Below are 25,418 nucleotides of genomic sequence, written 5' to 3'. Positions count from 1 at the left end.
TCTGAGGCTGAAACTTGCTCCTGGTCTGAAGACAGAAGCCAGTAGCTTTCCTTGGTCAGAAATCTTCATTTCACCCTGTAGCAAGGTGTATGGGAGTGCTTCTGTGAAGAGTTGAAACTCCTGCCCTATTGCATCTGTCTCATACCAAACGCAGCTGAAATACAAGTGTAATTAGCTTATTTAGAATCAGTGTGTTTACTTGCAAGGAACTTGTGAAGACTATGGGTGCCCTTGGTGTAAATGAAGCATGGTCATGCTTGGCAGTGAAGGTGAAACTTGACCTTCGTTTCTCCGAATTAAGTCATGGGGCTGGCAGCGGGTTGTCCATCTATCACTTTGACAAGGGGCAGTAATAGTGCTTCACTGGGATCTTTTTCTGTTTGCAGGGGTGTTGTGAGACACCCTCTGCAGTGACTTGCAGAGGCACTTTTTGGCGGTGGTGGGAGGGCTGCAGAGGGAGGCGATGTCTGGCTGCAGCACTGTTGCTAAAGGTTAGGGAAGGGGATGTGGCTGCTGGGGAAAGAGGGCTCCTTATAACTATTGTGCTCTGCAGTGTACTGTAAGGAAAGTGGTTTCCTCAAAATGTGCCTTACAGCATCCTTTGGAGCCTTAATGGAGCTATTTATTTTCCACAATGCAGGATTCTTTTTGTCCTCCTCCCACTTCCTTCTCCCAGGCAAGCCCTGCGTGTGAAACAATGACTGCTTCATGGGGAAAGGAGACCCAGAAGTGCAAAGGCAGACAAAGAAGATAGTTTGCTGCTGAGAGGCAACTGTGTTGCTTACATCTGTTAAATGTCATGCTCAGCTCACCCAGAAAGGCAGTTTTAGGTGAACCAGAATCTGTATAAAACACATGGAAGCTCGCCTTCTGACAAAGTGAAGCTTGTTAAGTGGCCTTTTAAGCGATGTTGAAGGCTCTGTTGGAAGCCTGGACAGTTGCAAATGACAGACCACCAGCTTCTCTGAGCACTGCTGTACATGACACGCACAATACAACTTTCTGGATGGAGCTGCAGCTAACACCTTATTTTTTTAACAGTTGTTTTTCTGTTCGTGTAGTGAAGAGAAATAAGGCTAGCTTAAAAAAAAATAAAATTACTGTCACTTTTTGTGCACACACCATTTCTGGAAACTCTGCCTAATTTTTTTCTCTTGTGGAGAGGAATAAAAATCTACATTAACCTGTGCATGATAGACAGGTGCCAATATGTGGATGTTTGTACCTATCTGCAAGGTGCAGGTTTTTGCTGTATGTGTAAAGCACGCCGTAAGTGGTTGCTCTGTTCCTCTTAAACTGTTCTAGTGCTGTTATTTTACTCTCATTCCTTCATCAGGTGACTACTGCTTTCTTTTTAGGAAATGCCAGGGGACTGCTGAGCAAGTTTCTGATGCTGCCGTCAGGCTAACTGCTTACCCCACGCATACCCCTAGCATTTGTAGGAGCTAACACTTGTCTCCCTGCATGGCTTTTATTTAAAATGTTTGGCCTTAAGAGAAGTGAGAGTTGGTAATACTGAAAGATGGAGTAGGTGGGTTTAGCTTGTTTTGCATCAAAGTCTTAGGCTGCAGAGGCAAAAGGAGAACAGCTCTGGTGAGAAGGATGCTGACTCTCTAACACTAAATTGCGTGTCAGATTCACAAAATGGGGAAGCAAATTTAATCTTAGAAGTACAGTAATAAAGGGATTGGGTGAATTCCCTTTGAGAAACTCACTTGAAAATGGATTAAATGAACATGAAAATCCTCTGCCATTGAAAGGCATTTTAAATCTTCATCTTACAGTTTGGCTGGTTTTGCATATTAATTCCGCTGTCCTGTAAGCTTCTGTAGCTGAACTTTGTGCTCCTGCTTGGAGCAGTGTGTTACAGGTAAAAATGTGAAGTGGGGACTGTTAAACCAGCTTACTATATACTAATTTTAATAACCTTTATTTAATCAATTCACTCTGGGCAAACCTTGCCTCCAGAGACAGGAAATTGCTTAAGGATTATTGGCCAAGGCAAGAGCTTCATAGCTGTTTGCAAAATGCCTGGGGAAAAAAAAAAATCCCTTTAAAGGAGTTGCTGCACATTTCTGGTTAAGCTGAGTGGAGGTCACTGGGAATTTTTTTGCCAGCATATGTCTCGTGGCAACAGATTGGTGGCCTGAGTGTAGTTGCCCAGGGTGCTTGGGGAAGCTCCAAATCCAGATAGGCCCCTCCAGGGCACGGAGGTGGCAATGGCTGGGATGATGTGCTTGGCTGGGGATGGCGGGCAGTGGCACCTTGCAGGCAGCTGCTCAGCAGCTCTCTCTGATGGGGTGCTTCACCCCTGGGCTGTGGTCCCCCTGCGAGAGGCCTGCTGCTTTATCCAGCGTTTGTCTTTACCCCTCTGAGTATTGGGAGGGAATCTGCTCTTTGGGAGGGTTTTCCCTGGAGGCTGGGTGAATATTAGCGGTGTTTATGTGGTCCTGGGTTGTCTGCTGAAAAAGCAGAGGTGCTAGGCAGAAGGTTAAATAACCCGTGTCCTTTAATTCTTGGGTATTCCTTCTTCTGACGTAGGATGGCTGACACAAGCGTTGTTTTTGCCTATATTCAGCACTTTGCAGCCTTTTGCATTGTTGAACAAAAACCTAAGTTGTACTGCCTAAGCCAGTTGCTGTTTTCTGCCATCCTGCTTTCTATAACTTTTTCCCTCTTTTCCCACTTTTCAAATTTCATTTGACTACCTCTAACCAGGCAGGCCTGTGTTGCCTTTGGCTATAGTGGAGTGCTCTCACCCAGTTTTTTTTTTTTTTTTTTTCTTAAATTTGCATAGAAACCAGGCTACTCAGAGCCCTGATTTAGGTGGAGGGTTTTGATCTAGAGCATCTTAGCACACAGTAAATTCTCTCTGCTACATTTTAATGCCCTGAAGACAGAGCAGGATTTAGGAGCAAGAAGCCTGTGTGGTTTCTCGGCCCAGCAGGCAGCACAGGCTGCTCACCCGAGCTGGAGCAGCTCCACGCTCTGCAGCCTTGAGCAGCAAAGCTGAGGGGGGAGTTTTGTGCCTTTCCCTTCCTGCTGCCACCAGCCTCACTGCTGTGCTGCTGCAAGGACCCTGTTCCCCCTGCAAGTCTGCGGAACTCAGCTCCAGCTGGGGCAGCACTGATGTGCAAGGGGTGGATGAGACTGGTGGTCAGTAAAAGCTGAGTGACTGCTGATGCCATATAAACAAGGGAGAAGTTTGAGCATGAAACTGGCCTCCACTGAAATGCAGGTTACAGGATTCATGATGGGTTTTATCCTGGGGACTCGTACTCCTTTCCTTCCTGGCTTGTTTCTTCTCTCCCACCCCAGCTGAATGGTGGAAATCTTTAATGCTCAACCTTTGAATCATGGCTGTAAGTCACAGGAAATCAGTTTGCTGCTCTATTGCAAAGTGACCTGCACTGGATGCTCTGCTCTGAGCACCCGGCCCCTTTGCTCTGTGTGTGTATGCTCACCCGTGAGAAGTGGTGGGCAGTGATCCCTCTGAGTGCCTCTCTGGTTTCATGGGTCCAGTTTGTGCTCCTCAAATCAGTATGTAATTAACACTGATCCCCTGTTAGAAAATCAAATTAAATGTAGCCTGTTGAGGGAAACCAGTTAGAGAAGGCAAAATTGGATTTTCCTTTTCAAATTGCGCGCTGTCCAAAGAGAAGCGTGGCTGGGTTTGCAGAGTGAAATATGTCCGACACCCCTGCAGCTGGTCTGTCACAAGGAGCGTTTGGAGTAAGTGCTGTGTATGGCTGTGGTGTGAGAACGGTGCATCTTCCACAGGAAACATTTAATGCTTTGCTGCTACTGTGAAGCAGCAAATTATTTATTTCTTATTTCTCAGGGCGGTTTCTGTGTGCGTTTATCTTTGAAAACAGCTTTGTGCTGACAGATGCCCGGATATCAAGGATTTGTTATCCTGGAGGGGTCTGGTGTTGGAACACGTCTGTTGTGAAGAACTTTCTGTATAAACTGTGATACAAATAATAAGCGCTACCCAGCGAGTGTCGTCATCCTTTAGAAGTGGTGAGTGGACATTCTCGTGTCTGGGATGGCAGTTCCTAAAAGTACTTGAAGATGGTCTGCTCTTAAGAATAAATATAAAGGATGAATGCAAAAAATAAAATGAAAAAAAACAATCATGGATAACTAAGTAAATGTCAAACTGACTCCCTGAAGTTATGTGGAGACTTAGGAAAAAGATTTCCCAACTGGATGTCCTGCTGGCATGGCTGTGTTGCTTGGTGTGTATAGCAGACTGATGCTTTTAGCCATATCGCTGGAAATGGAAGCACAACAAGTGGATGGGGAGAACTACATTCTGGCAGTGAGGGTTTGTAAAATAAACCTTTACTGTATATGCACCTTGTGGTGTATTCCCTGATACAGATTAACACAGCTGCATAAATGAGAAAAACCTCCTGGATATAAAAGCAACCCAACTAACACAATGCCTCTTTGAGAATCCTGTTCCTACTAAACGTATCATTTCAAGCCTCTATGTGCTTATAAGAGGTTCTGCCTTTCCATGGCTTTTCTTTATTCTCCTTCCCTGAAGCCATTTCAGTTTACTGTGAGTTTTCTTTTTTAGGACTTATTATTTTTGGAAAGCTTTCTGGAACATTTTGTGCATATGGTCCTCTGTAAATGTGCTGTTGTACTGATTAAAGCTGAAAATATGAAACCAAGCCTCTGTGATGCAGTGCGGCAGGGGAAAAATGCTGAAACAATAGTTTCCAAAGGGAATGCTCTTCCAAATAAAGATGTATTTATAAAAAAAAATAAGAAAAAAGAAATCAGCTGGGAAAGATTGCATGAGACATATTTTCCGTTATCCCCTAGTGTCTACTGTATCCCATATTGCGTAAATGCCAGTAAGCCCCCCCAAAAAATCGGTAAAGTGGATACAGTATTTCTTCTTAATAACCAGTTTCTCATCATTCATCGGTGACATGATCCCATCACTATAAGCACTGTTGTAGCAGCACAGAAATCTGCTGTGCATTGGAGGTGTTGTGTATATTAACTTTTCTAGCTCTCTCCCCTGTCCTTCCACCACTCTGCTTTTCCTTCCTCCTGGTGCCTGGAAGTTCACAGCAACTGAGCTGCCTGAAAGTACTTTCTCTTTCCTTGGTTTGGAAGGATGATCAGATTTTGATCTCTTCTCTGCACCCTCCCAAGTAAAATGGAAAGATTTTCCAGTGACAACTTGTGACTTTCAGGGAAACTTCTTAAAACTTAAGGAGCTGATGATGTCTAGGACTTTCTCTCTGACTTTCCAAGGCAAGGAAAATCAGATAATTTTCAGTTCTAAAACCTAAAATTTCTGCAACTGGCAGACCTGGCATGTCAACCACAGCACTTGAAAATGGGGAAGGGTTTTCACAAGGCCGAAACCATTTATACCTGTTTGTGTCTGACTCTGTTTCTAAAGGTATGAGAGCGCCATTTGCAAGTGTGAAAACCAGGTCTTGGAGCAAGCTCTGCTGTGGTGTCCCCTTTACTCTGTCACAGGATGGGAAAGCAAGTTTCTTAACCAGGAACCATTTCACAGCCCAGCAGCTATGGCGTTTCAGTTACTGCCTGCTGACAGCTCAGAGTACCTCGCTAATGGTCTGTCCCCCGCAGCTGGAGGCCTGATGTACTCGGTCCTCGAGTAAAGTGCATTTTTCAGAGGCCTGCTCTGATGCTTTCCTGTGAAGATGGAAGTTAGTGCTGCAGCGCACAGATCTATTTAGAAGATCAGGGTAGTGTGGCTCGTTTGGCTCTTAAATCTTTGGGATACTGTGCCCAGGGAATGAAATGGCAATTTAGACTGTAGGAGGTGCAAATCTGTGAACTACAACTGAGAATGAAATAGCAATGGACTTCGAAGGTTGCCAGTGAAAATATGCTTGCTCTGCTTTTCTTTGGAGGATCAGGGGCCCCTCTCTTCGCTGGCTTAACCCCAATCAATTCCTCCTCTACATGAAGCTGCTTCAAAATACCCAAACGTGTCTTGTGGTTCTCAGCGGGATACTACATAAAAATAATTGGGGTAAGGCAGAAGGGATCTGAGGTTTTATTCTTTCTGCTGCTGCGTGGATGTGCACAAGTGTTTCTTAGAGCGGCTCTAGGCCTTCCTTCTCATTCCCTTCTGTTGGCTGAATAACTAAGAACGGAGCTGGTGAGCAGGGTGCCCTGAGCAGCCACAGTATGTCAGGATCTGTTGGGTTCATTTATGTTTAAAACTTCCCTTGTCCATCAAATGGGGCTGAAGAAGGATTAACCACAAGTGTGTTACCAGCTCCTGTCTTCAGAGCTTCTGTCCCGTGATGAGTGAAGAGTGCTGAATGCTGCCCCTTTGTACCAGTGGCAGCCCTATACCTTTTTTTGCACACCTTTTGAGAAGTCTGCCTCTTTTTCTTCCTTACTGACACGAGGACTGTTGCAATTACAGTTTTGCAGCTTTTCTGATTCATTTCTGATTCACTGAGGAACGTCTTAGAGCCCGCTGTGTGTTTCTCTGGGCCGCAGTGGGGAAGAAGCCCATACAGAAAGGCTTGCACCCAGCTGCTGCCATGGCAGGAGGATCGATGGAGGAAGGAAGCGGTCCCTGCCCTTAGCCCACAGAAAAATATGGCTGGCTGACCTCAGGATGATGTCCTGAAGTGAGAGAAGGAGGCATGCAAGGGAGTGGTGCAAAAGCATGGCCTAGGTGCCAATAGGACTTTAGACTGGTGGGAAGGGTAGAGAGGAGGAGGTTGGGCAATAAGCTGTGAGACTGGTGAATCTAGCAGGGTTATTCACTCGGGCCAGCAGTGTTGGTGCGACTCTCCCAGCTGTTATCTGATAATGAAAAATCCAGTTTCCTGGCTTAAAACATGCCTTAATGGTGCTGTGGGGAAATAGATGTATGCCTTTTATCAGAGATCAGAACCTAAAGGGGGCCTGCAAGAAAACTGGGGAGGGACTCTTTGTCAGGGAGAGCAGTGATAGGACAAGGAGGAATGGCTTTAAACTGAAAGAGGGATTTAGATTAGATATTCAGAAGAAATTAATTATTATGCAGGCGGAGCAGGTTGCCCAGAGAAGCTGTGGATGCCCCATCCCTGGAGGTGCTCAAGGCCAGGCTGGATGGGGCTTTGGGCAGCCTGGTCTGGTGGGAGGTGTCCTGCCCATGGCAGGGGGTTGGAACTGGGTGATCTTTAAGGTCCCTTCCAGCCCAAAACATTCTGTGATTCTGATTAAAATGGAGTTTCAGAATTTAGCTCTCCAACAAGTTGTTGACTTTTTTTTTTTTTTTTCCTTTTTTTGAGCAACCTGATGTTCCCTCTTGAAAATGGGAGTTCTGCAGCAACAATGTGCTGGTGTTTCAGAAACCTTGGTAACAGGTTAAACAAGATACTTATATGGTAAAACAAAATAAAAATATGAAGAAAACAGCTGAATTGCAGGCCATTGACCAGGCCCTCTGACACAGTTGGGCAACAAAGTGGGAAACCCAACAATTAAGGTCCCGCTACAGGCTGTAGTCAGGCTGTGACTTGCAGGGGGATGTGCGCCGATTCCAGTCTCTGGCATAAGTGGCTCTGTCTGTCCTAGAGATTTGGCACAGTAGCTGGGGATAAATTCATTTCAGCCCTCTCATTTATGCTGTGCCTGTCCTATGCAAAAATCTGCCTTTTTACAATTCAAAGGTGAAGGTGTAAATTTAAGTTGCTGAGCACACACATTCTAAATTATCTGGTTATTGGGGAGGTGTTGACTTTACATGGCTTATTTAGTTTTTCTTCTTTTCCTCTTCCACCTTTTTCAATTACCTTGGATAACTGAGAGTTGGCTGGGCTGAAGAGTCAGACAATTAAGATAGTTCCTTAAGGTAAACAGCCTTAAGGTAACTGTGAATGCTTTGTTCTTTCTGTGTGTCTAGTTAAACTTAATAGGTAATTGATCTGTTAAGTTATCTCAAGATGTTTAAAATATGATACTGTTTCTAAAAGCTTTCAGTTAAACTGGTTTAGCTATGGGAAGTAGGTACATTAAGGATTCCTTTCTTCTGCTGTCACTTAGACTTTTTTTTCTGTAACTTTTCTCACCAGCCAGCAGAAAGGATGACTTTCTTGTTTTAAAGCTTGGCTGCTTGTTGAAGGCAGGCAAAATAAGGATAAAATAAAAACAGCAATTGAGGGTGAAGGTTAAACCTTCTGAACCACAGTGCTCATGTCAGGTTCCACTTGCAGTGTGGCCGTGAGGCAAGAACAATCCTCGTGCTTAGCCTTTCAAAGGGTACGTCAAAGGGTACGCTGTGCATACAAGGCACTCATCTCACTGGTACAATCTGTGCTGTGTGCATTCAGGAGGTAGCAAACACTTTCTGAATGTTATTCCCTAAGGTGGAAGGGGGAAACAACGTGGTTAAAATAGAGATTTTTGATGCACGTGAGGATAACTCCTTTTCTTTTGGTGAATTTGAAGCATGGTATTTAAAAGCAAGCCGGTAGCATTCCAAACATACTTAAACACTTCTCAGACAAACTGTGGAGAATCCAGGTTAAAGACCTGTTTTCCAGCAGCAGTGACACAGGGCATAGCCTTGCTAGGCATCTCCAGCAACTGGGGTGTCTCAGACTGTCCCTGCACCCCGACATCCCATGTCCTTTGTTGGTGCACCAGAACTACCCGAATTCTGGTTTGTTTTCGTGTCCTGAGCATGTGACCCCCAAGGATCACTTTTCCATGGCAACCTAAGAGCGCTACTGTGACAAAATGGGGAAAAATCAGAGAATTAGTCATAATCCTGGGAAAATGTGTGCGTGCTTATGAAGTGATTTTGTATTGAAGGGTCTGAATTGGCAGCTTCTGAAGGTCTAGAAGAGAAATGGCAGAGGTCTCCAAACAACTTAGCTTCTACCATGTGCAAGTGCGTCATCCTTGCAAAGGGCTGGCTGTGGTTTGAGAGTGGGAAGTCTGGCTGGCGTGATTTTGGTGGAGGTTAACGCCTCCTCCGGGGTGTTCCTGCAGAAGCCAACCCGTGTGGTGTCGGAGCAGCTGGCTCCTGCTGGAGGGGCGCTGCGAGAGGGACTGATGCTGGAGGGTCACTGGGGAGGCTGCGTGCTGCAAAACCTTGTCTTGCCCTACCAGGAAGCTGGGAGAGGCAGGGGTGGCTGTACCCAGAAGCGAGGGGTGCTTTTTCCCTTGTTCAGGGCATTCCCCGGGAGGGCGTGGGCTGTTGGCTTTGTGGCCACAGAGGGCAGTTTATTTTCTTGTCTGGATTTAGGTGTTTTGAAAAACACGTGTTGGAAAGAAAACAACCTTTATGGCTTGAAGTAGTTAACCAAGAAAAATCTCCTCTCCTCTCCTTACTGTATTTAAGGGAATTGCTGACTATACTAAATACTATTCTGGAAAACATCTGTTTGAACTTTAATTCTCCCATAACCCCTTAGCTTAGGCTGTGGCATGTGAAACAGGTCCAAAGCGCTCCAACTCCTTATCCTCGTGCTACTGTGGGCTTGTGCCGTGTTGGTAGGACCTGCTAATGAAAGCAGCCTGCTCCTTAGCCCTGTGTATAAACAGGGGAACCACTTTGATTTACAGGAACCTGTGAATTGTTACGCTATCTCCCTGAGAGTATGTTTCTGCTGATAAATGTGTGTGCTTTGCGATGTATTGGCAATGCTCGAACAGGGAGAAGGCTTTTTTCCTCCCGTTAGCTTTTATTTTCTCTCAGAAGCACGCCAAGCTGGGCCCTGAGATAAGGGTTGTCAGTCTAGCAAACTCGGGTTCTTTGTGGCTTGTTTATTTATTTATTTTTATCAACAGTGGTCAGACCAGATAGCAGGAGCTGCTACGAGTTGGGTGGTTCGGTTTCTCTGGCATGGGGAGGGAGGGATGAGAGAGAGGATAATTTTTTAGCTTGCAGCATGGAGTTGTCGATAGTGATATGCATAAAATTGCAATGCTACCTTTGGGGGGTGGGGAACTAAAAGGTTGCCACTGTGGTGCTGCAGCTCCTTAGCTAGCTGGTTTGGATGTTGCAAGTCAACTTCTGGAGGTGGAGGCTTGTAAAGTGGTTGTGAAAGCTGCTCCCCCCTGAGCTGCAGGTGCAAGCAATGTGCTGAAACAATCCACTTGCAGAGAGTTGAATGCCTAAAGAGCTTCCCAACCACCAGCTCCCCTCTGGGAAGAGAGGATACCTTCTTATCTAGCCAGAATCTCTTTCATCTTCTAATTTTGCCAAGAAAAAAAAAAAAGCTGGGAACAAGTTTTGTAACCTGGCTGAAGCCTGAGGGAGGATTCTCCCAGGCAGTACCCGTGCCCATTGTCTTTTAACAATTCCGAGGGGGTTATCAATGCTATCTTCAACAAAATTGTTTCGCTGCCTTTGTCTCTTGCAATTCCCCCATTCAGCTAAATCAACTTAGTGGTATGTTCCTGTAGGCACAGCAGCATCAGCTTACCGTGTTCCTCCTAGGGCAGCCCAGCATCTGACAGACAGGATTCCTGATAACCCAGGAGAACTCAGGTGACTAGGAACTGAAAGGAAACGGGGAAACCCTGCCTGATGGTAGAAGACAGGAGAAGCAACCGTGTGCTTTGCAGCAATCTGTTAGCAAATCAAGAATTGGCAATAATTGAGTTCCGCAGAAGAAATTCTTGGTTTAGGCATCTCTCACTTGGTTGTTGTTCAGAGACCAAAATTAGACTGCTGGCTTCCACGTGCAGTCTTTGGAAGAGGAAAACGCCTCTGATGATGCAGCACACCCCAGGTGTCTCCGGGAATTTTGCCCTAATTGTATGTTGTCTTCCCTACTTCTGTCTGTTGAGTTGCTGTCGGTGTCACCCAGCCAGCCCTGTTCCGAGGGCAGGGAGGGCCGCCTTTGAAAGGTACGTTCATAAGACTTGTAAAGTTTGTTATACTAATGAGGCTTCATTAAACTGGAAGGGAGAGGGCAGACCTGTCCTGATGTAATCAGGAGGGCCACTCGCTGAGGACGGCACGCTGCATTGAGGGCTGTAGTTCAGCGTTCAGCAGCCACTGGGAAGAAAGCATCCAGCTGTTGGGCTGGAGTACGGGCCAGACGCTGCCGTGATCCAGCTGGATGTGAACTTAAAATCCACGTGGGAGGCTTGACTTGCATGCAGGGGGAAAATGTACAGAGTAGTTGGCTTAGCTTCCTTCAGAGGAGTGTTTTTGATGCCACGGTCTGTGCTGCTGAAGGAAATCTAGCAGGTAAGCGGCAGCATCCTTAATCCTTTCTGCACTGTAGGAGGGCTGAGCTTGGTGAACAAAGCATCAGATCCTCATCCGTGGGACACATTAGAAATCTGTTGGCAGCGTTACAAGTGTGGAGTGGGATAACTTCATTTCTCTCCCTCCCCCTCCGAATTAGGCAGGAAACCAAGGGGGCAGACACAGAGTTGATTGTAGCATCAGTTCCAGGCTTGCCATGTGGCATTTTAAATGTCATCTTGAAATGATGTTTCAAGGCGGGGGTGTGCACAGACAAAGAAATCTTCTGTGCTAGAGGCTAATTGACTTGAAAGATCAAAATTTTAAAGACAGCCCTTTTGTGAGTTAGGTATGAGCAAAGTAGTGACATGGAGCTAGGGAAACCCCCCTCTTCAGTAGGATGACTTCCAGTTTTAACAACAAATTTACGTATTTCCACCCATAATGCAGTTACTTCCTTTTTTTTTTTTTTTTTTTTTTTGCCTAACTTGAAATGTCAGTCATGGCTGTTTGAATCATGTGCATCTCTGGTCAGTGCTGGTGTGTTGTGAATTCCTCTAAGTACTACGTAAGGATCTGAAAGTTATGCTGCCTTCCCCGGGTCTCATATCTGTTTGCACAGGATATCAAAAAGGAAAATACCTGCCTCTACACCTCTCAAATTTAGTTGGAATTATCCAACAATTTTGAAACTTGTCCCCCAAAAAATCTTCCTTTGGTGTAAATATCCAGTTAACTGAAGAAGCCGTGACTGAAAGGGAGGTTCCTTCAAAATTGAAAGTATTCTTGTGGTCAAGTGTAAAGAAACAGTAACTTTTGCAAAATTAGGTATTTTTCCCCCTGAGCTTTATGTGTTCATGTAAGGAACAGTATGATAGAAGCGCTGAAATGCATCTCCGTCTGTTTTTTCTTTTAACCCAGTGTTGACCAGTTGGTTTATACCAGTTTTCTCCCTCTTCATTAAAAGAAAAAAATTCTCCCTTTCTTCATTAAAAACAGGGTTCAGCTTGCACTGGGGTTCAGGTTGTGCTTTCTCAATTTCCCAGCTATGCTTTGTGTGTTTGCACACTGATATGTTTTCAGTGCGACAGCGTCTGATAGGCTCTGGCTGAATCTGTCAGTCCTCAGGTATGAGCAGTGTCACATCCTGCAATTTTAATTACTGTGCTGTGTACTGTCAGAACACTGTACCTGAGGTTTGCAAGCTGTTTTACATTCCTCCTCGTAAGCGTGTGTTTGCCTGCCTGCTGGCTGGCTGTCAGGTTTGCTGCGCCTCTCCAGGTGGCTGAGGGAGCATTTGATTTATTTATCCTAGCTGTCTAGTACAGTCTGCTGCATCTTCTGAAAGGTGGGGGGTGTAGGAAGGCTGGCTTTCTTTAAACTATTTTGGAACAAATCCTCCAGATGCTATATCCTCTGGGGTTATCTTGAAAGGAAGACCTAAAACTAATTGTAAGTTAAGGCAGCCTTCATACCTGAAGTGTTAGAAGGTGAGTGAAAAGAGCTGGTCTCTTTATAATACAGCTCCTTTTAATATCTCTTATGCACAAGATTGCCTCTTCTGCTCTTATTTTTCCATGTGAACTGTGGATACCTACTTAGTAAGGTTTCTAAATGCTAGAAAATACAAAAGGGTGCTCATGTGTGTTTCTGATTTTCCTTTCCCTCCCCTTGGATGTCGTAGATGTTTGGCTTAACACTTACTGTTTCTTTGTCTTTGTTTTTTTGTTCTAGATTGAGGTGCTCCTAATCAACCAGATCTTTTGGGAATTTTTTAAAAGAAACTTTGGTGGGTAAAAGATGTGCCATGGAATGGTAGCACCAAAGAGCAACACAGGATCGTCTCTTGCCTTGACCGGCCATGGGTTATTTCTTCTGCTAGTTATCTTTGGTACCTGTGTCTTGGAAGCACAGGCCACAGGTAAGTGAAACCTTTGCTTGCCTATACTGCAGGGAGGGGGAGATGCAGATGGCCTTATTTTTATGGGGAGCTGGAAGCGGTTGTATTTGCATGCATCTTTCAGTACTCACAGGAAAAATTCGACCACTACTTGTTAAACAAAGGGCAGCATCTGAAATGAACTAGTCTTGCGTACAAGCAAAATGAGTGCTCATTCTTTACACTGCTGTTTTGATTCCCCCAGCTTTTTTTCTCTGCATTCTCATCTCTTTACTGCAGCTGGGGGCGCCAGGACTGTCTGAAGAGCGAGCATGGACCACATTTTAGTTGAGTGATATTCTCATGTAGATGCTTTTACTTGTATGCCCTGTAGCTACTGCTCGTGTGAAGTAGTTTTGGAAGCACAGACTGTCTTTCAGCTCTTTGTACAGCTGATGAGTCTGTGCAGTGTTTACGTGAGCGGTACCTTCCAACACCTCAGCAACCACAAACTACACTCCTCTGCTAGATCATTGCAGCTTGGGTTTTTGCTCCTCCCCATGCTAACTTCTTTATCTGGTGGACAAGTATGATGAATAATGTAAATAGCAGTGCAATGGAATGATACCCTGAAATAGGGTCTTTTCTCTCAGCCGTGATGCAGGTTGTCTATAGAGAGGTGACTGAGTAGCACGGGATGGAGGGAATAAGTTTGTATGTGCGCTTTAGGTGTGTGGTCTTGCACAGAGCTGTAAGAGAAGTTATTCTTAAAAAGGCAGATTTGATTTCAGAAGCTGTCGCAGTGCAGATCAACAGCTTATCTTTAAAAACAAAATCTCAGTTCTCAGTATTATCTCTAAAAAGTCCCATTTTGTTTGAGATATGGTACCTGAAAATATTCAGTGACCGTGATGTGCATTGGCTCCAGTGAATTTTGGTTTGGTAGAGCAGAATAAATGTTCATGGCCAGATGCGCTGAAAGCAGAGGTTATCCTGTATAGAAATGTCTGCTGGTGCTGGAAATTTCTGGAGGAGTTGGTCTCATAATATTTCTAGCTCTTCAGGTTAGAAGGGAGAGGCTGCTGAAATGAGGTATAGCAGATTTCTATCTCTTCCTGGCATGATTTTGGCTTTGTACGTAAAGAGAGGTATAGGAGAGAAGCACAAGTGCGTGTGACTGATTGGCAAGAACAGACAGTAAGAGGGGGAAGGGGACGGGGTCTCTTTCAATCTGGTCTGTCCTTGGGTTTTTGCAGCCTCGCTGCTGTTGCTGATGCCACAGCCTTTTTCAGCTGTAGGCCTGCCAGATCCGCCTCGCCGCCTGGGGCTGGGACGCACCATCCCTGCCTGAAACTCCAAGTACACACTGCAGCACCTCAGAGCGAGTCTGTAATCAGTATGCAAATGCCTTGCACTGCACAGGGCTGCTGAGGAGAGGAAGGGCAGCCACGATGCTGGCAAATGTTTTTGGGATCGTTTCTGAGGCATCCCATGTCATATTAACAAAGGCACTAGTTAAGCATATGGTGAGACCCTAGAGTGGTTCTGCATTGTTTCCCTTCCTGTACTGCCTTTCGCTTCAGGACCCGAAACCAGCTGTGGTAAACTGCTCAAGGCAGATCATCGGCTAAATAGGATTATGGTGGCTAGGCATGAAGCGTTTCCTGCAGGGGATGTGAGAGAAGTGAGCGCGTGCGGAGGGGAAACCCAAGCATACAGCAGAGGGCAAGACACAAAGGGGGAAATAAATCCTGCAGGAGGGGAAGGGCCGGCTGAGCTTCCATCCTTCCACCCACAGGCTTGGAGGCTGTGAGGTGGGGAGGCAGCGGCCCCACTGCGGGGTGCTGGGAGGGATGGGGCTGGGCGGCCATGTCAGGCCCGGGGAGCCGCACCTGCAGCGGCCCCTCAGCCGTCAGCAGCGCTAATGAGCGCGGCAGCCCCGGCGCCGGGGGCCAGATGGAGGCACAAAGAGGGCTGGTGAGGCGCTTGGAAAATCATCTTTCCCTCATCTTCCTGCCCCAGCCGCCCCCCTATCCTCATCTTATTAGTTTACGTAGCAAAAACACGCAGAGCGAAGCGGTGTTAACGTGAAGCAAGAGGTTGTATTAAATCTCCTGGTGGTAGTGCTTATCTCGAACGTGGGGCCGATGTGACATGTTCACAATTGCTACAAAAGATGAAGAATGTTCTCATAAAAAGACAGACAAGCATGGAGACAATGGGCTGGCTCGGCTCGAAGTGACAAAGCAGAGCTTGCGATTCATATGCTTAAAACCATATAATGCATATTGTATTGCGATCATTTTGCTCTTTGGAAATGCTAGTGCTTGACTTCCAGGAGGCCTAGATACATATTCATGTTCTGGGCAGGAACGTGTTCTCTTTTACACGTGATAAACGCAGAGGGCAGGCTGATTTCCAGTCAGCAAACGTTTGGTCTCTCCTCTGGTAATAAATGGGCTTTATTTATGCATGGATTTCTAACAAAAGTCTTCAGCACTTTGTCTGAAGCAATCTATCCAAATATCCCTGAGTGCCACGAGATGAGTATGATAAGTTGCTTAGTCACTAAGCACACTGCAGAGGTTGGGGAAACTGTTCCCTTTTCACGGGAATATAATCACGAATATAAAAATAACCACTGTACATATTTTGGCACAAAACAAGTGCAGCATTTGGTGATGGGCAAACAATTAAGCTGTGTCAGAAGAGACGGATTTAGGAAGACTTCAGTACTGTTCAGAAATATTTTTTGAGCTTTATCACTGATGTGTCTTTTTTTCCCCTCTAGCAAGTTCTCCAAGATTAGTTGAGGGAAATTAGGAAGGAATGAGCACAAGAGACCTGGGAAGCAAGAATCTGAAATGCCAAGGCTTAATTCTTGTTCTCATCTGTTTTCTTTGAGGGTTTGTCTGGAATGTAGCTGAGAGCTGTGTTACCTAACAGGTAGAGACAAGGAATTGTTCAAGTGTTGGAGAGGAGGAGTAACAGCCACTTTCTCTGTTTTTCTAAACCATAATGCTTCTCCATTCTTTCTTTGTTGCTTTTTTTTTTTTTCCTGCCTCCCTTCTGTGTCCCTTAAAGGTTACTCCCAAGCTCTCAAAGGCCTTGTGTGTTTATCTCATTCACAGTGGTCCTCCTGCCTGATCAGGTTATTTCTGGAAGGGTGACAGTGGATCAGAATAAATTGCTCATTAAATTTTTAACTTGCAGTCTCTAAAATATTCTGAAAGCTTCCTATCATGTGTGTTCTAAATGGTGTAATTTCTCTTGGATTCATAACCAGCTCTGTCAAAACGTAGGCTGGGCTTTTCATTACTGATAATAACACCACCTGTCTTGAGAAATGCAAGTAAAGGTGTCAGTAAAAGTATTACACATTCTGAAATAAGCAAATATCAATACCCATAGAGAGCTTAGCTATTAACCTTTAAAAATTAATAATGCGGACTTGGTGAATTGAAGTGCACTTAGATTTAAACACAGCCTGATTTTTGTTGACCGATCACGTGTGAAATACCATAAAGCTAGCTCTTTAATTTTTAGAGTTGCCATTAAAGAGATAAATCGATCTTGAATAAACTGAAGCGACTTCATTCCTGCATGTTGTCTCTGACGCAAATGCAGCCAATCTGCTGCATGCTGTGCTAAGGTCTTTTCAGTGCCAAGGTTATTCTGCACAGAGGCTCTTGGATACCGCTGGTGTTTGTTTGCATTGCATAGAACAGCTTGTTAGAGTGCACTCCAGCCACTGAGCAGATCCAGACTTGTCCCTATTCTTTGGGAATCTGTATGAAGCAGAGGTTTCCTTTGTCTCTAATTACGCGGTTGAAAGGAAGGCGTTTATACCGCTAGGGACGAATTCAGTGTTCGTGAAAACAAGGACAGTGCAGCATTGGATAGCCACACAGAAATGTGAGGAGGTGTCATGCACGAACAGAGGACTGTTCCAATTCCAACCTTAATTCCAACCTTAATGCTTTATATAAGTGCGGGTTTGGAGAAATTACTGAGTCAGCACAAAGAAGTATGTAGTTCCCCACAGAGGGAAAGGGGCAGGGTGGAGTTTTGGGTGTGATTCCTTTTTTTATTCCCTTTGGAGAGCTTACTAAGAGTACAGGGGTACAGAAGAGCATGGTGAGGAGCTGCAGAATGATGTCCGGGCTGTGAAGGTGGCTAGGAAGAAGATGTGGATGGGCTCAAAACTAGTCAAATTACACACTGTTCCTGTGCTGATCTAGGCAGTGCTATTTAAGCAGCTCACGTAAAGGGTGTAGTAGGAATCTCAGGTAGGCATACAACTTGTTCTAATGGTTGAAGGATGAATTAAAGCAAGCATAATAATAATCCTTAATTTGCCTTTTGTTTGTCCTTTTAGGTTGGCTCAGCAAGTCCAAAGGACCTACATGTGAGTAGACTCATTCACTGCTGTACTGTGAGAACCAAGTGTGGTGTTTAACCTCTTATATTAACCAGTAATAAGCTAGGATTCACAATTTTACTTGTGTTGTGTTGGATGCTGAGATGCTCATTTCTATTTTCCTCCCTTGTATTTTGGAGGGATGGTTGCCCTCAGCGGAACTTCTTATGTTCCACTGTGCCTGAAGGCATCTCTGTGCATCCGCATAGCATTTAACTTCACATGACTCAAGGAAAACCAAATAGAATAAATATTTCATTAAAACACGAAAAGAAGGATATGAAGCCTGTGAAAGTGTTGAGAGGTTGCCAGAGAGGATTGGGAAGGCAGGGAGGGCAAAACTGAGGCCAAAAAAAAAAACACGAAAACTTTTGTTTTCTTTAATCAAGAAAGGCGAAAATCTCATCACGGAGCATGACTGGATATATTGCATTGGATACTCAGCTTTTCATTTCCTGTGCTCAGAAAAAGTAAAACCTTTCCTGTATGCATGTTACAGAGGAATGTAATTTTGGGAGGAAGTGGGAAGCTTATTTGGCTGTCTGTATCTGTTCTAAATATATAAAAATTTGTGTAAATCTTTGTTGAACTCTGAAATGTGATCTGCTTAGTCTGAATCTTCCCCTTCTCCACAAAAAGAGAAGACAAGAACAGGGTCCGATGGGAATGGATTCACAAAGAACTATTTAAAGGTGTGGGAGGGTGATCTTAACACCTACCAAATTCTGGTTGTCACAAAGTGGGAGGGGGAGAAAAAGAGCAGATGGAGTCTTCTGAATCCTGAATTTTTAATCTGTCTAAATTTGACTCCTGGCAAGACTGGTGTAACACACGTCTAGTATGAAGGTGCCTTCAGTTCTTGGCCATGGTTTCTAGCAGAAAATAAGCTACTTTAGGAAATAGCTCAAGCATTGGCTGGTCCAGCTAACGCGTCTTGGCTTCGCTTTTGGGCTGGAACAAGAAAGATGGAAACTGGCAGGAGTTTCACTGTAGAGGAAAGCAGGGAGAGGAGTTGTATGGCATGGTTCCTTCTTCAAGAGAAAGTTATTTGTGAGTTTAGTCCAGGTTCTGACTTGTCTCTGTATTGGCGTTCCCTAATGTCTGCTGCATGCTACGCTGAAGATACAGACTTGTCTGTCTTCAGACAAGCAACTTCCTCTTATACTTCCTCTTATCAGAGTCCTTCTTCTTTCTCTGCGTGACTCCATCGTTTGGGAAGAATTTATTTTTTTTCCCTAGTCTCATAGGAAAGATGTTCTTTTGTTACCCTTCTATTCAATTCGTTGCCTTATGCTTCCCCTGAAATGCTTCTCTTGGCACACACCAAGCAGGTCCTTACAACAGGACAGAAGAAAGTTTCCTTGCCATGACCTTGTGCCATTTGCGATTCCTTTGCTGCTTGTGTCCCTTTTGACTCCTAAACTGGTTACCTTGGTAGTTAAAGCATGACTTTTTTCAGTTACGTTGAATGCTTTTCCTTCCTTGTTGGACCTATTCCCCTTCATCTGTGCAAGTGACAGGATTATGTCTTATGAGTTTGTACCTGTTTATCTGTGTGTGTTGATCTGCATCTAAAAAAGCATTTTCCTTTTAATGAACAAAACCTCTGGGGAGTGTTTTTCTTCCTCTGCAAGCAGGAATTCCCCTGAGGTAATTGAGTCTCTGCTTTTGCAAAGTGTTGTATTGGAGCTGGAGGACTGGTGAATTGTTTGTTTCCAGATGTGAAGTCTTTTAAGGGATTTGAAATATTCCCGTAGGTATGCGACTGCTTAGATGGGTTGCCAGGTGGATTGGGCTAGAGGGGGTTGTTACTGAAACTGTTAAAGAATAAACTGAGCTTTCTGGCCCAGCCTAGTGCAGTGATCCTCTTATAATGGAAAGAGGACTGGAGCTTTGGGAGTTCCTGTGCCGAGGAGACTCTCAAGAGGCAGTGGGGATGCTCACTTAGTGCTTGTATACCTTGGCTTGCCTCGTGCTGGATGGAGATGGTCGTGTGTTCCTTCTAGAGAGGGACAGTGCCAGGAATGCAAGGGTGAGTGCATTTATCTGCTTGGTGTGCGGCAAGAGAAGCATTTCAGGGGAAGCATAAGGCAAAGAATTGAATAGAAGGGTAACAAAAGAACATCTTTAAATGCTGTGGGCTCAGAGGTCTATGTCTAGCCCATCATTGTAATTCAGAGGGGAAAATCTATCCTCTTGGTGAACAGAGAGACACATTGCTGCAGCTTCTTGAGATGTATTTTTTTCCCTTTGTGAGTGAAAGGAGAATCGTGTCTGATTTGAGAAATGTGGACTTCCTGTAGATTGGAGTATGCAGCTCTGTCAGAGGATGTATTGAGTTCTCTGCCCAAGGTCAGGGAAGGAACATGATAGGCCTCACATACATGGAGAGGTATAATGAGGAAGCCAGAAGCTGCTTTTAAAGCTTAGAGGAACATTTTCTATGTTCTGAGAAAAGGACCAGCATGGTGTATGAGTTTCATGCCGGACACGCCTTTATGTATCCATAAATCTGTGCATCAGAAAGAATAAAATTGTGTTTTGTGATCTTACCAGTGTTGCTGTTCAGGCAACGTTGCAGTTTGGGAAATGTCAGCTGCTGAGACAATAGGTGAAGTGTTTCTGCTTTAGGTAGCTCTCTTTCCTTCAAAATACTCTAGTCCTCTCTGGAACCTCTCTGAGCCTAGAAATGGACTACAAACAGATTGAGATTTGTAGGAAGGTGGCAGAATAGACTGAAGGTAAGTGAAGCAGAAGATCCCCAGAAGGAGAGGAGGGGGACGGGGAGTTCAGGAAAGCAGAAAGGTGAAGGCTTCCACAGGTGGAGTTGTGAAAAGATCCTGGTGGTTTAAAAAGCCAATTAGTGGCTTGGTGATTAAGTAGTGTAAGTCCTGAAAGAAGGTGGTGTTTTAATTTTAGTTATGCAAGCTGATTAGAGTGGTTGAGAATAGTACAGCCTTGAGAGGGAGAAGTGTAGTAGAAATATATACTTTTTTTTTTTTTTTAATGGTTAGGTAAGTGTCTTAATGCAGGAGTATACAGGGATATGCCTTTAATGCATTAGGCTTTTGAGGCTTTTTTGTATGCAGCAGCACTGACTGACTAATGAGACTGTGGCAGAGTTTAAGAACTCAGGGTTACGAAGCGTGTGTGCCCTCCAGGGACCAAAGCTCTGAGGCTGGAGCCTCCTCCAGGCAGGAGCAGAGCAGGATGATGATGGGGGTTACTGGAGCCCTGGCTGTCTGCCCACAAGGGCGCTGACCTCTGTGTAAAACAAAAGACAAAGAGGAATTTCAGGTGGAAGTTGCTGCCGTGTTCAGAGAAATGTCTATGACTTTCTGAGGAAGTTCTGCTTTTCTTAGTTTGTCTGCAGTTTCATAGCTAAAAGCAGCTTTGCTCCTCTCCCCCATCCTGCAGTTGTCTGCTACACCCGCTGTAGAGGAATCCTTACTGTAAACAAGTTAAACCTATTAAAGCTGCTGGACCCTGGATCCCTGTCAACACCAAGTACTGCTCCCTGCTGATGGCAGTGCTCTCCGGGCAGGGTCTGTGTCACTGTGTGCGTGGAATGAAATGAGTGTCAGAGCGGGGTGTGGGGCTTCTGGTGCTTGCTGCGTGTCTGTTCTGGACCACCAGCATCATCAGGGAGCCTGGCCAGGGGACTTACCTGATGCTGCAGAGGTCTTTTGGAAAGTAACTCTGTGTCGTACCAAAATCAGAGCTGTTGATTTATCCTTGCTGGGAGGAAAGTATGCCTTTCATCTTGTTTAATCTGGCCTCTTTCACTCCTACCATCATAGTGGCCAAACTTGAAACTCAGACTCCTGGGGATGTGCCTGCTATGTAACCTGTCTCCAGTAGTTCACCTTTTCTCCCCAAATTACATGTTTATTAAAAAGGACTGGTACTGCCAGAGTTGTGCTGAGCCATGTGTTGTGCTGCAGAGTGTCTTTGCTTCTCTTCAGTACAAGCAAAGGACCATATCCTTGAGGTTTTGTGTTACTATAATGATGGCCCTTCCAATATGTCACTGGTTTTAGTTTCCCTACCAAAAGTAACCTTGGGGGATATTCCTCTAGGACAACCTTCTGGTTTTGTTGTAAACACTTTCTTGGATGTAATTGGCTTACAAGATACAAAAGATAGAGGTTTTATCATTTGAGTGCTTAGATTCAGCTGCTATTTTCTCTAAAGGGAGGAAATTATTAATTTTTAATACAAAAGCTGAAAAATCTTAACATAGTCACAGGCTGCCATGAGCTTGCCTTTGAGTGCAATTCTTGGTGAAACCCATGAAGATGCGGTGTTTGTTTTTACTATTGTATTTTTAGTCCTCAATTTTGCCTTCCCAACAAGCTAGTTTTGCTGTAAATGTTATTGACAGCCCAAAGTAGAAATTAATATTGCTGTGATGTAGATGTCCTTGAGCTAGCATAACTTTAACCTTCAGACCTTCCACTTTCAGTCTCTTTATTTGCATTTATTTCTCAAACTCGAATGTCATCTTTAGGTTGACGTTTTCAGCTTTGATAGTGCTGTGCTGGAAGAGGTTAGTCCCTGTGAGAAGGTTTGTCTCCTCTAAGCACCCCGGAGAACTGATGGTCTTGGCATTTGTCTTTAACTCAGGAGACTCCTCAGGGCTGCAGCACCTCTTCAGAGCACTGATTATTTTATACATGTATATTTTTTCCTGTCAGCGTTGCCTCAGACTGGCTTGGTTCTGCTTTAACTACCTCTTTCCAGTGCTGGTCATGTGCTGATGCCGTGAAGACTGGTGTGCTGGAGCAGGCAGCAGTGTGACTGCGTGGAGGGAAGGGGAGGTTGCAGCCTGCCTCCCACTGCACTGAGCATCCCTGAGTCTTGCCATCAGCAGAACTGGGAGAGCCTGGCAGAGGCTGCTAATTAGGGGTGTTGTGGGGAGGTTCATTCTCCGGCTACAATCAAGATGAGCAAAGGCTTAACTATTTTACTGCATACCTCTGGCCACCTGCCACTTGTCTGAGGCAGGTCAGGAGTATTTCATGGTTGGCTGCATCAGGCACTGCGGAGCAATTTGAGAGGATGAAAATCGATGTCTGTTCTCCATCCTCTGACAGCAGGGAAGCATCTATCACTAAGTCTGTTTCCATCCGCTGAACTCTTAACTTAATTAGCAGCTTTAAATGGAGGAAATCTCTCTCCTGTCATCGGTTGGTTAGTTAGCACCAAGGGAGGGTGCCTGCAGAATTAAAGCTTTTGTGTTTTTTTTTTTTTTTCTTTTTTAAATGATTTGGGTTTGGTGGCAGCATTTCAAAGCTGCTCGACAGTGTGCACCCTGCACAAATTAAACCGAGCACATTTCCCAGAGGGGTCTGTCACCTTTCTCTTCCTGTGGCAGTAGAGAGGAGATAGTAAGTTGTAGGGAACTTTTTTTTTCTTTCACAAATCCTGTAGCATTTAAAAACAACCATTACATGAAGCTAGTATCCTGTAGTGATCCCCTGGCTGGTATCAGAGTCAATAAATTGAAAACGAGACTAAAAAGCCCTGCAGTAACCACCTGTCAGTCGCTGCATATGATGTGACAGCAGGATCAAACTTGTGGCGCCCAGTCTGGCCTCTGATCTCCTCAGAGCAACTAATTCCAGTTACTTTTCCAGAAAAGTTGACGGCTCTCCATTCCTTTGGAGAAGCTTTCTCCATGGGTGGGCTTCCTCCCTGAGGCTGAGCTGGTTCCTGAGGTGCAAGGATAGGTGTATTTATGATGATAATGTTTCTTCAAGCCATGTCTCTCTCTACAGGTACCTGTTGTACCCGTAGTCTAATGACCAGCTGTAATGATTCTTACTTTTGTGAAATCGTTCGGTAAGGGAGCATTTGGGAACCTCTTGCCTTGCCTCTTTTTGAGCCTTCCCTAGGCTGATCTCTAGACTCGTACATGCTTTGGGAACACAATGCCCCGGCGCACCGCTGCTGCGCCCCAGACCCGCGCCCCACACGCATGAATTCATCGCGTTGATCTTTCCACCCCTGCTTGTCGGGAGGGTCGGACAGCAGCTGCAGCTCCTGTCAAGCATGATTCCAGGCAGGGAGCTGGAGGGGGGAGAGTTACAAAGGGCCCAGTTTAAATCATCTGTGTAAGGGCACAGCAGAGGCTCTGTCACCCAGGCCTTGCCACTTGTCTTCTGGTGCTATGGTTGTAATGACATTAGCATTTCAAAAAGGGGATTACCACAGCCCCCAGGTTTGAGGGGAGGGTGTTCTGGCTGTTAATTGAAAAGCTGCTTTGTGGCCATCTCTGCTTTTTTATCCACCGTGTCTGAATCCTGAAGGGTTGGTGAAGGTGGCTCGATGGTGTTAAAAGTGGATTGTTGCTGTTGTGAAGAAGCTGGTTATTTATTGGCCTAAATGTGAACTGCTAGGTGTGCAGCTGCTGTCACTGACGCCTTCTTTCTTGCTAATTCAAAGTGACTGAGAATTTCCTAATGGAAAAGTTAAATTAAAGGGACTTTTGGGATCACAGTGGTATGATAGAGAACTATCCTTAAATTATACTTGAAAGAATAATTTAATGTAATTAAATCAGCTTGTCTGATGTATTTCAACCAATGGACACAGGCAGCATATGCATCCTGTTCATCCTTTGCCTTCCAGGCCTCTTCTGGTACCAAAAACACTTCCTGTGCTCAGACACAAGGTTTCAAGGCAGTTCCTTACACAAAATCATTGTACTTCTTAAAAGGTCTTGTTTAAAAACAAAATTCCTGTAGGGAAACTCACTTCCGACCCTTGCAACTCTCCCTTGCATTATCCTCACTCTGGTTCAATATTCAGTGATCTTAGCTTTTTGTTCACTCTCCACTTTCTGATGTTGTTTGTATTAGAAACTTGCATTAAGGCTCTGGGTACATTGAAGGCCAGTGGAGAATCACCACAATCACCATCTCCTCTCCAGTTCCATTGGATGTAGAAGTGAGGAGGCCAGGCCTAGCAGGTTGGTCATCTGTTCCCTGGGGCAAGAGAACAAAGGGAGTTGTCTTGCTTGCATACCAACAAGAAAGGCAAGAGTCCTTCATGCAACCTTTTGACCATCTATGGGCCCTAAAATCAGTAGCTGACCCTCAGAGTGTCCAAGATGGGAAACCCTTGGCTTGACAGTGTGAGGGTGGTTGGAAAGGACGTAGCAGAAAATGCTGGTGGTTGCCCAGAGCTTTGTCCTCTGCAGCATAATGGACTGTTGGTTAGCAAGACATCGGTGTGTTTTGAAAAGACATGCTTTATTATATACATAGGTTGAAGTGTCCACAGGCCTCATCTTTGCGTGTGCCCATGAGGACTTCTCTCACCGAGGGTGTTTGCCTGGGACATGGTTCAGCAAGTGGTTTTGCAAGGCAGTGCTGGCTTGAGTCATGGCCGCCCATCGCTCTGGGGGCAGCTGCGCGGCGTGTGCCAGCTGCAGGCCGCGCCTCGTGCGGTGGTGAATCATGGCTGATGCGTGGGGACAAACAGCCAGAGACCCACTGGAATTGCTGCTCAGCTCTTCCTGAACCAGACAGCAGGCCTGGGACCTAGATAAGCTGTCCCTCAGGGCATCAAGGAGGAACAAAAGTACAGTTTCCTTTGTAAACACAGTACTCAGTGTGCTGAGGAAGGGAGGTATTTAACTTCCCTGTATGTAAACAGGAACTGTGCAAGGCCTTCCAGGAGCTTGGTGGCTGCTGACAAGGTGTGTGTGCACGTTCTTGGGCATATTTTTAACACTACCAATCTCCAGGCCTCTTCTAATCTGTTTATTTCTGTAGAGCACAAATCTATCTATAAAGCTAAGCAAGGCTGGAGTGCGCTGAAGATGGAGCTTTCGTGTGGCCTGTGGCTCAGGTGAGCTGGACAGAAAGCGCAGGGTGGCAGAGCTGCAAGTCCCTGTGGTC

The 25,418-nt window shown here is 45.2% G+C and overlaps 1 protein-coding gene across 7 annotated transcripts in view; it reads left to right on the top strand.

The window, feature by feature from the left end:
- Window positions 1–25,418, top strand: part of SUSD6 (sushi domain containing 6) — a 79,394-nt gene that overhangs the window by 20,283 nt on the left and 33,693 nt on the right. For 4 of the 7 annotated variants that reach the window (XM_027459460.3, XM_038179581.2, XM_013101456.5 and 1 more), the window contains 2 exons: window positions 12,947–13,133; window positions 17,470–17,499. In XM_027459460.3, the coding sequence (XP_027315261.1) occupies window positions 13,013–13,133; window positions 17,470–17,499 (151 nt within the window). In that variant the 5' untranslated portion in view covers window positions 12,947–13,012. Of the gene's footprint in view, window positions 1–11,050; window positions 11,213–12,543; window positions 12,703–12,946; window positions 13,134–17,469; window positions 17,500–25,418 lie in introns of those variants that run through there. The other 3 variants (XM_072038839.1, XM_072038840.1, XM_027459462.3) reach the window with 3 other exon arrangements.

This window comes from Anas platyrhynchos, chromosome 5 (assembly GCF_047663525.1).
Source record: "Anas platyrhynchos isolate ZD024472 breed Pekin duck chromosome 5, IASCAAS_PekinDuck_T2T, whole genome shotgun sequence".
Lineage (NCBI taxonomy): Eukaryota > Metazoa > Chordata > Aves > Anseriformes > Anatidae > Anas > Anas platyrhynchos.
Note: the sequence above shows the minus strand (reverse complement) of the source record. Positions and strands in the feature narration are given on the sequence as shown.